General features: G+C 36.9%; 1 protein-coding gene across 9 annotated transcripts; it reads right to left on the reverse strand.

Moving 5' to 3' along the window:
• Window positions 1–6,817: 6,817 nt before the first annotated feature.
• Window positions 6,818–10,105, reverse strand: LOC137953329 (ADP,ATP carrier protein 1, mitochondrial-like). 9 transcript variants are annotated; one of them, XR_011112371.1, is made up of 6 exons: window positions 9,975–10,105; window positions 8,288–8,795; window positions 7,789–8,160; window positions 7,391–7,688; window positions 7,187–7,263; window positions 6,818–7,049 (listed from the first exon to the last, which is right to left on the reverse strand). XR_011112371.1 is itself a non-coding variant. In XM_068800683.1 (5 exons), the coding sequence occupies exons 2-4, from the start codon at window positions 8,771–8,773 to the stop codon at window positions 7,392–7,394; spliced, it is 1,155 nt and encodes a 384-aa protein (XP_068656784.1). In that variant the 5' UTR covers window positions 8,774–8,795; window positions 9,975–10,105; the 3' UTR covers window positions 7,103–7,263; window position 7,391. The 9 variants fall into 9 exon arrangements, 3 of the variants coding, with proteins under 3 accessions (XP_068656784.1, XP_068656783.1, XP_068656782.1); XR_011112372.1 differs by having other exon boundaries at window positions 7,383–7,688; XR_011112373.1 differs by having other exon boundaries at window positions 6,818–7,099; window positions 7,383–7,688.
• Between the last annotated feature and the right edge of the window lie 328 nt (window positions 10,106–10,433).

Here is a 10,433-nt window from a genome sequence, read left to right on the forward strand (position 1 = left end):
GAATCAAGAATTTAGACCCTAAACCGCACAATTATGCACAAATAACCCCCAATTAGGCACTGAAAATAAAATTAAATCAAATAAAACATTAATTTAATGAAAAAATAGGGTTTAGTCATACCTTTTGAAATTTGGGGAAAATCGAAGTTGAAGGGTGAAATCGATGCCGAATGGGGAAATTGAAGCCTAATCGAAGTAGAAATTAAGCAATCGATGCTCAAATGTCAAAATCGAAGAAAATCAAAATCGAAATGGGGAAATCGAACGAAATCAGAAGGTATTTTGGGGGAAAGGTAAATAGCCAGAGAGATAAGGGAGTGGGAGGCTAAAAGGGAAAAGAGACAGAGAAGAGAGAAGAAAGGGAGGTCGAGAGGGATAAGAGAGAGAGAGAAGCGAGAGAGAACAATGGAGAGCGAGTCCGAGAGAAGAGAGGGAGGCACGAAGACGAGAGAGGGGGTGCGAGAGAGAGGGTGAGTCCAAGAGAAGACCGAGAGACGGAGGCTGGAGATGAGAGGGAGCAAAGACGAAAGTCGGAGACGAGAATCCAAGAGAAGAGAGGCATCAGCGACATCGGGGGCGTAGGGAGACAAGAGAGGGAATGCAGGAGAGAGGGAGGAAAAAAGAGAAATGAGGATGCTCGAGAGAGGGGAAAAAAAAACAAGGAAGCCCGCGCGCGTCCTTCATCTCGTTGAAGACCAAAAATGGTCTTCAACGAGATGAAGGATTTTAAACCGTGGAGATGAAGGACTGCTTCATCCCCTGCATCCAGATGAAATGCCATCTGCGCTCTGCTAACGACTTCATCTGTTGAAAGGAGTCATGCGGTTGAAGATCATCTCAGACTTCAAGTTGACTAACCCCCCCCCCTTAGTGTTGACGAGTTCAAGTGGCTGGAAAACAGATTCTAGTGTTAGTGCCCCCAAATGAAAAGTATGATATAAAGAAGAGAATGAGTAACCTTTTATAATATACTTAAATAGAACATATACGTAAACATATAATTAACCAAAATAAACAAGGTTACTACACTTATAAGTGATTTAACGTGAAGTATTAGAATATATTAATTTTCTAATTAATGAAATACTATAGTATATTACTTAATCATTATAGTTTATTATAAATTAAAACAATAATTACGAGTGACCAGAAAAAATTATACAAAATTAATAAAAAATTAAAAAATAACATAAGAGAATATAATAAATAAACCTAATGGTTTAATTAATTATAGCAATTGGATAATTAAACCAATTAATGATTACAGTTTATTATAAATTAATATACTAATTACGTGTGATTAGAATAAATTATTTTAAATAAATAAAAAAGTTAAAAATAACATAAGTGAATATAATAAAAAGTTTATTTTTAATTACATAATATATAGTTTAAAATTAAAAATCGCTATTTTAATAAAAAATAAAAAATACATAATAAATAATAAATATATTAATTTATCAATAACATAATATATATTTTTAATATTTTTAATTAATAATATATTCACACAAAATGAAAAACTAATGGTTTAATTAATTGGATAATTAAACCAATTAATTATTTTTGCATATTAATAATTAATAAAATATTAACACAAAATGTAAAACCATTTGTTTAATTAATTATAGCAATTGGATAATTAAACCAATTAGTGATTAATGTTTATTATAAATTAATATACTAATTTCATGTGACCAGAATAAATTTTAAACACGTGAAAAAAAGTATAAAATAACAAAAATGAATATAATTATCGTAAATTATTTTTAACAACGAGTTTGTGCGTTTAACATCGTCAACTTACTACTTTAGTACATACGAACGATAACATACATGTTCAAAAGCAATAAAGTACAACCATTAATAATCACTCCACATGCTAATCGCTATGGCATATCAAAATTGTGTAACTCTAGTGGATTCTAATGCACGACACCTCCACATGGTTGTTGATAGGTTGTCTTCATCCCCAAGATCATCACTATCATCGCTATCGTCATCCGAATTTTCACCTGCTAATCGAACCTCATCACCTCCTCCACCAACCTCATCATCCGAATCATTATTTTCCAATTCAAACATATCATTGTAATCCTCTTTACGTATATAATTGTGTAATATGCAACAAACTATTACAATTTTCGTCTGGATATTATAAGAAAATGGAGGAGCGCCTTTCAACATTTGGAATCGAGCTTTTAAAGCACCAAAAGTTCGTTCAATAGTATTCCTCAAAGATGAGTGCCTTCGGTTGAATAGCTCTTTATCATTTCTAGGAAGGTTGTCTCCAAAATCTTGTAGATGATAACGAGTTCCTCGATATGGAGCCAAAAATCCTGGCATATTTGCATAACCAGCATCGACTATATAATATTTACCAACAGTACAAAATACTTTCCACATAAGATAATTGAAGATAAAATAGAACAAAATTACTACATAAAAATATATTCTTTACCTTCACGGACACAGATTCTATTTCGGTGAGTCAATGCGTCCTTCAATACACGGGAATCAGCTGCTGATCCCTCCCATCCAACAAGTACATAAGTGAATTGCATATCAAATGGACAAGCTGCCATCATATTTTGTGAGAGATAGCCCTTTCTGTTCCAGAACCTTTGTTGTTCTTCAAGTGGGATGTTTGCTTTGATATGAGTTCCATCAATAGCCCCAATACAATCCTAATTATATCATTTCAATTAATACAAAGTAACTCTAAATATTAATCTAAAATTGTTCGTTAGATGCCAAGTGATGTTACCTTAAAATACAGATAAAAAATTGGATTGTTTAAAATCTTTGAGAGAGTCCGTTCTAAAGGCCGTTTGATGTAATCAGGTCGAAGTTTGATAATAACATTCAACAATTTATTGAAATACCTACTTATATTCTTGTTTTATCTATCAAACATCTCTATTGTGACACTATACGCATGTTGTTGACCAATAGTTAGGAGAAAATATGCAAGTTGTTCTTCCATTGAGATGGTCTTTGTGCGTGATAAAAATCCTTTACTGTAAAGTATTTCTGCCATTTTTTTAAACACAATTTGATTCATCCTGTAAACTATTCAAAATTTAACAGGTGATTTCGCTAATGCCTTTTGCAAATAAATCGGACCACCAATCCCACGAAAACGTAGTGCACATCTATACCTATGGATGAGAAAGTATCTTCCCATCATGTACATAAGACATGTGAACGTTATCATTCTTACAATCCTATTTTTGTCTTCCATGGAAACCTGCAAATACAATCACCACAACCACAATGACGACTACAAAAATAATTCTTGTTTCTTCCTAAATGTCATAAACACAAAAACATACCCTTATTTTCAGTCATGAAAACCCAAATCTTAACCATAATAACATTCATAATCTATCAATGATATGTCTTATAAAGTCATAATTAAAAAAACATAATTAAACTTCAAAACAAGCATCCCAAAATAGATAGTGTACTTAAAACTATTGACTACATTTCACCAGAACAAAATTTAAGCAAACCAAGTCTCTCTTCCACAGGCAGCTTAGTAAACATGTCCTTCTTCGTTGGTATATCTAACAATAGAGAAGCGAGATACTTCATCTCTATTGACAGGTCAGGGATTTCTGTGAGGGCTTCATACCAATTCTCTCTGACGGATTTATCAACTTTAGGTTTTATAGTTTCACGCAATACCGTGGCAATTTCTTTCATTGTATCAAGGAACATGAAACTATCATTGGTGGTCATTTGCGGTCTCTTTCTACGACGACTTGAAGTTGACAACTTAGCACTTCGAGACTGATCAGGTGCCAACTCATTTTCTATAAAGAATGGTGAAGGAGTATCTTTACCTAAATCGACATCCTCAAGCATGTTCAAGCGTGGATTTTTTCCTCATGTTGGACATCATTGCACATGTCTTCGTCATTTTGACTTACTCTCCCCATGGCTATTGAGTTTTCCACTACCAAAGACAATTTGTCATAAAGAAGCAACCTTGTTATCTATACTTTTCAGCTTCTTTATGCTCCTACAAGGATAAAACATCATTTAGACGACTTGGAATAGAGTTCTAATAATGTGAAAAACAATCAAAATGTTTTGCAGTACATCATAATTTACTGACCTTGATATAGTCTTGCCATACTGAATGACATGCAGTAACTCAATGTGTGGTTGCATCCCAACCGAACCCGCTAGTGTTGAGACAGCTCGTTACTGCTTGTAAGTTTTCTTCCATGATCTTGTTTGATTCTTGAGCTACTCAACAGTTTTTTTATTAGTTGCGTCTTCATTGAACTTATTCACACAGTCCAAATACACTTCATGCTTCCAAACCCCATTGGGCATCTTGTTCCCCATATTGACTTGCCCAACCAAAAGATCGAGCATTATGTTGTCATCATCGAAGGTCCAAAGGTTATATGATCGAGGAGTTTGTTGTTTTCTTCCAACCATTTATAATATAAATCCGAGATGGTCCTCATGGAAAAAAAATTATCAGACAACCATTACTTGTCGTAGTAACTAGGGATACACAAAAACACAACCAACAAATAAAAAAATAACATGTGATGGATATTTATAACACCAAAATCTCCTCACCACATGGCAAAAGCATTCCATTGCACTTCAAACACATTTAACAACATTCTAAAATATTTCAAAATTAATCGAATTAATTTCATTGCAGATGACTAGAACAATGTAAAAACAAACTCATCAAGTCTAAATTCACAGAACACCCCTTTTAGAGCCCCATATGACTTCGCAGTCACTACAAACCTCATTGACGGGGATTGGGTTTCGTTGGCTAATGGACGCCCATGTAGGTGACTCAGCCTTATTTGAACTGGACCAAACCCCCTAAATCCTAAATCCTAAACCCTAATCGAGAACCCTAACAAATTAAAATAAGCCCCAAACCCTAAACCCGCAAACCCTAACAAATTAAAATAAACCCTAAACCTTAACCTAAACCCTAGTCCATAAAACCCCTAGCCCCAAACCCTAAACGCTAGTCCTTAAAACCCCTAAAAGTCCCAAACCCTAAACCCTAAACCCTAACCCTTAAAACCCCTAAAAGCCCCAAACACTAAACCCTAAGCACTTAAAACACTATCACCCCAAAAACCGAGAACCCTATTTAAAAAAAAAAATATAAACCCTAATTCCATACCTAAAGACTAAATCCTAGACCTTAAAATCCTAAAAGTCCCAAACCCCAACTCTAATCCCGAAATTGAACCCTAAATCCCATAAACCCTAACCCTTAATCTCACAATTAGGCCACAATCAAGATAAATTATGCACAGAAATTAAAATTAAATCAAGTACAACACTAAATTAGTTGAAAAAAAATTAGGGTTTCAGCTTACCTTCTGAAATTTGGGAAAAACCACCGCCAAATGGGGAAATCTAAGCCCAATCGAAGAAATCGACGCCTAAATGTCAAAAATCGAAGGATATCGAAACCGAAATAGGTAAAGAGCGAGAATGTGAAGGGAGAGGGAGGCCGAGAGGGAAAAGAGAGAGGGAGATGAGAGAGGGAAAAGGAAGAGTGAGGCCGAGAGGGAAAAGAGAGAGGGAGATGAGAGAGGGAGAAGGAAGAGTGAGGCCGAAAGACACACGGAGAGGAGATGCGTAGAAGAGAAGAAGAAGATGGGCGAAAAAAATTGAGCAATGACAAGAGAAAATTGAGAGCGAAAACGAGAGAAAGCAGAGGGAGCAGATAGAGCGAAGACGAGATGAAGAAGATGGGGCAAAAAAAATCGTCGGGAGACGAAGGCCGAGGGAGAGGGAGAGGAGAATAGCGAATGCCGATAATTTTTTCCTTTCGGGGGGGGGAAGAAGCAACGCGCGAGGAAAGTGGTTAAGTCGCAAAATAGGTATGAATCAGTTTTCCCCGATTTTTACCTGAGTGAATGAAATGGTATAATCTCACTTCAATGTAATTATTTCTACACTAATGTCATTATTTGATGAACTAGGTAATACGGGGGTAATTTATTCTACTTCATTGTGGACTAACCCCCCCTTAATTTACATAACGTATGTTTTTACAAGTCTTGGAAACGAAATGCCCAAAGCCTTCTTTGTAAACTCACTCCTTAAGCTGTGTTTGGAACATAAAAGTGGAGAGAAATGAAAATGTTTCTTTTCTTTTGTGTGGATACCAATGAAAAATGAAAGAGAAAATTCTATTTTTTTATTTTTTCTCAAGTTTCTATTTTTTTTTTATCCCCAAATTCCAGTGAGAGAAAATTTATTCACTAAGAGACAAAGTGTAAAAAATAAATTTTCTTTTCTTTTCTGTAGCTCCAAATAAGCCCTAAGTTTTTAACTTGAAAGTTTGTTCCCCACCTTACTCCCCTCGACCTGCATTTTTGCAATCTCACATCTTCCAGTACCAAAGCACATTTGCTTTGAACTTTTGTTACTTTTAAACTTCTTTTGGAATCTATGATCTTTTCTACTCCTCCCATAATTGTTTTTTTATTTATGGATCTGGTAAGCAACTCGATCGCAGTCACTTGTTAATATCGTAGAGGGAAATTCTTTATGTTGAACACCATATTAATGATTTACTTTTTGATGATACATGGTAACTGAAAGTCCATATTGCACGATAGAATGAATCAAACATATGCAGGATGCGAAAAGAGTTTTTTTTATAGATAGGAATACTTAATTTCAATCGACCTTGACACTTGTTATTTTATATGTTTTTTAATTAAGGATTTGATGATTATTTGGGTGCGCAACACCGGCATGCCGAAGGTATGAACAGGGTCAGCCCCCCCGCTTTTTTGTTCCAAGAAGACGTCTAATATATTAATAAAATTTTCACTTCTTTTGAAAGAGTGTCAGAGTAAAAAAAAAAATTATCACAAAATGAAATAAAAGTTGTCCTGCTCATAAATTAACATGTAAAAAGCCCAAAAACGACAATTGTTCGTCTTGTATAGATAAAACACAACCAGACGAACAGTACAACCAAGGTAGAAGGCAGGAAACGCACCTGATATTCCAAGGTGGCTGATGTCTGCTCACTGTCAAGAGAAGGGAGAAAGCTGATAAAAATATGTACACAAGCTCTCCACTGTTTGCACAAAAATACGCATATATAATTTTTGTAATATAATCTTTTATACTTGGTTTAAAATATAAAAGCAGCCATAAATGTAACCTTCTCTTCTTCAACCAATGTTGCAGATTCTTCACTACACTACACACTATTGACCGAACTCTACCACTACGCCGCCCCTTCAAGAATTAGGAAAACAAACACAACAAAACGTCATGTCTCATCTTTGTCCACAAACTAGAAAAGATGCAGCAAAAGACGCAAAACTAAAAGAGTAATTGCCTTAGTTTACTCTCACATCATCACCTTAGCCGCCGCCAGACCCATACTTCTTACCCAAGACGACCAACTGTAACTTATCGTAACCAGCTAAGACACCGGCACCTGCAACAGCACGAAGAATGTTGGCACCAGCACCCTTGAAAAGGGACTTGGCCCCTTCATTCTTCAGAATCTGGGAGAAAGCGTCCAAGGAGCTTTTGTACTTCACAGCTTCACCAGATGTCATCATCATCCTTCTTCGAACAGTGTCAATTGGGTAAGAAGCCAACCCAGCTCCGATTGTGATCCCCCAACCCAGTAAGAAACTTGCAAGGAAACTATCCTGTAGATGCCACCACACAGAGGGAATACTTGAATGTAAGCATGTAAGCAAGTCAATAGTTTTTAGGCGCACTCACTTGTCTAAGGCACGTTCAACTGACCTGTAGCTCACCAACCAGAACCACAGGCTTAAGGGAATCGTACATTCCAAAGTAGAGTCCACGGTAGACAATAATCCCAACACAGGAGATGTTAAAACCACGATACAGACCAGCAATGCCATCTGATTTAAGTGTCTTTCTGTAGACATCAATAAGACCATTGAACTGTCTCCCACCTCCCTTCTTGGCAGCCTTAGCATCATTGGCTAGACGGGTTCGAGCATAATCAAGTGAATAGACAAAAAGGAGGGAAGAAGCACCGGCGCATCCTCCTGATGCCAAGTTACCAGCAAACCATTTCCAGTATCCATCTCTATCTTTCTTGAAATTGAAGAGTCTCTTGAAGTAATCCTTAAAAGCAAAATTAAGGGCCTAGAATGTACAAGGTAGATTCGTGTGAAGGAACAGAAGAATTAAGATGTAGCATAATATTTTTTTTCTGAAATGGAAACATTAAGGCAAGGAGCTAAATATAATTGCATTATATCCATAGACAAACCTGGGTGGGGAAGTAACGGATAACATTGGCTGTGTTTCCCCTCCACAAAGAGATGAAACCCTCATCCTTGATTGTTCTTGCAAAGCAATCTCCAATGCCCTTGTAGGGTTCAGAGAGCCTGCCAGCTTTGATCATTTCATCCTGATTCTGGATCAAGAGCTTCACCCGCTCAATTGGTGCAGCTGCTGTTTTTGAGACAGCAGCAGAAACACCTCCCATAAGAAAATCAATAAGGAAAGTATTAGCACCTTTTTCAGAAGGTGCATGGACAAACACTGGGGATGAATGTGAGAGGAAAGGCATGCTAAGTGGCCCATTGGCTTCACTAATCAAGGAGGTTTGGAGGCCTCCATTCATGTATTCAGCACCAGAGAGGTTGCGGAGGCCTGCATTTCTAGCATGCAGGTTAGGAGATAGTCTTGAAAAAAGATGAGAGTGAGTGTGTATCTTCTCATAAACAGATGGACTATATGATCTATCCGCCATTTCGATAATTCACGGCGGTGACCTGCATCAAAATAACCACAGCTTTTTTAGTACTGTATCAGATCTTTAGCAACAAATCAAAATAAAAATGCCTGGAACTGAAGTCTTTTGAGATATAAAGCTACAAATTGCAACATAAAATTAATACGCACATAGAACCAGTTGCTTGTGGACCTAAAGAAATGAGAAAATACCAAAAGGTAACATTAACTAAAAATCTCAATTTATAAACCAAAAAGTTGAAAGAAGGACCTGAAAACACACATCACCAGAAATACTTCAACAGGGTTAATTCTTTTGAAATGCAATTTCGTAGCTCAGTAAGCAAAAGGAAAAACGACCTGATAAAAAAATCTAGTGTGCACTAAATCGAGGGAAAATCAATTCGAGTCAAACCATTGACATACAACTGAAAATTTTCATCAGTGTAAGCATTCAAGTAACCCACAGAAGCGAACATGATCAATATAACCATGACAGCACAAGAGATAAATTGAATTACTGAGAGGACCAATCTTCACAAAAGCTTTTTATTACACCATAGAATTCCAAAGTTCATCATCAACTAACGTAAACGGTCGAATTAAGTAAAAAAAATTGTTTATGGTCCCTAAGAATCACCAGTATAGGATGTTCTATTTGAGTCAAAGTACGCTTCATCAATAAATGCGAATTATGAGTTTGCATCAACCTTTATCACTAGTTGTGCAAATTAGTTATATATACAAACGACAGTGTCAGCAGCATTTCAATAGAAAGTGAAACATACAGTGAATTTAAGCAAGTATAAAGAAATTTATTATCCTTATTTCTCGACTGCAGTCGGAAAGGTCTCTACTCTCTTACCATCAACATCGTCATGTAGATTGGGGCTAATCTCAAGAATCAACTCAAACCAAGCCATCACACAACGGATGCAACATGAATCTACCCATCGGAGATATAAGAACCATTACAAACAGTTACACGGTAACTTAAACAGTGAGTAGATCTGACATACAATACACACCCCATTCGATCGGCACACAAAAGAATCATGGCAAACAGATCTACCAGACCAAATAGTAGAGCTCCAATTTGCAAACAAACTCTAAAGGAAACGTAATGTCATTTCAGCGGTAACCAGCACCCTCGAAGCGGGAATGCAAATATAATTAGAACAAAACAAAATGAAATATGCGAAATGGAATGGAATATAAACCTTCGAAAAGGTCGCCGAGAAATTGATCTCACTTCTCAGGGGCTTCCGGGAAAGTGGTAAATGATCGACGAGGGGCTTTATAGCAAGATGTCAGGCTGATGCGACGTGGAAACCCTATATCGTTTTGTATTACGAAGTTACCCAAAATTGAAGCTCAAAGTGTTTGTATCAGCGCAATAAAAATTGAAGTTCAATGTGCTCACGTGAGGGGTGCTTTGAACCGAGCCGGCTCGGTTCGATTCGTTACCTTAATGAGTCGAACTCGACCGAAGCCAAATTCGGTTCGTTGGCTCGCAAGCCGGCTTGAGGTGAATCGGATTGGTATTGGGATCAGGATCGAGAGCTGGGGAACGGGAGAGGGAGCGGGATCGAGAGCGAGGGGGGGAAAAAAATTTCTCCCCTCGTCACCGCTGAGCCCCTCCTGTCGACTGTTATCACCGCCTCTACTATCGTCACAGT

The sequence above is a fragment of the Aristolochia californica genome, unplaced genomic scaffold, assembly GCF_029961685.1.
Source record: "Aristolochia californica isolate CCGP_79_NKW_82.1479 unplaced genomic scaffold, dmAriCali1.0.hap1 SCAF_16, whole genome shotgun sequence".
In the NCBI taxonomy this organism is placed as follows: Eukaryota; Viridiplantae; Streptophyta; class Magnoliopsida; order Piperales; family Aristolochiaceae; genus Aristolochia; species Aristolochia californica.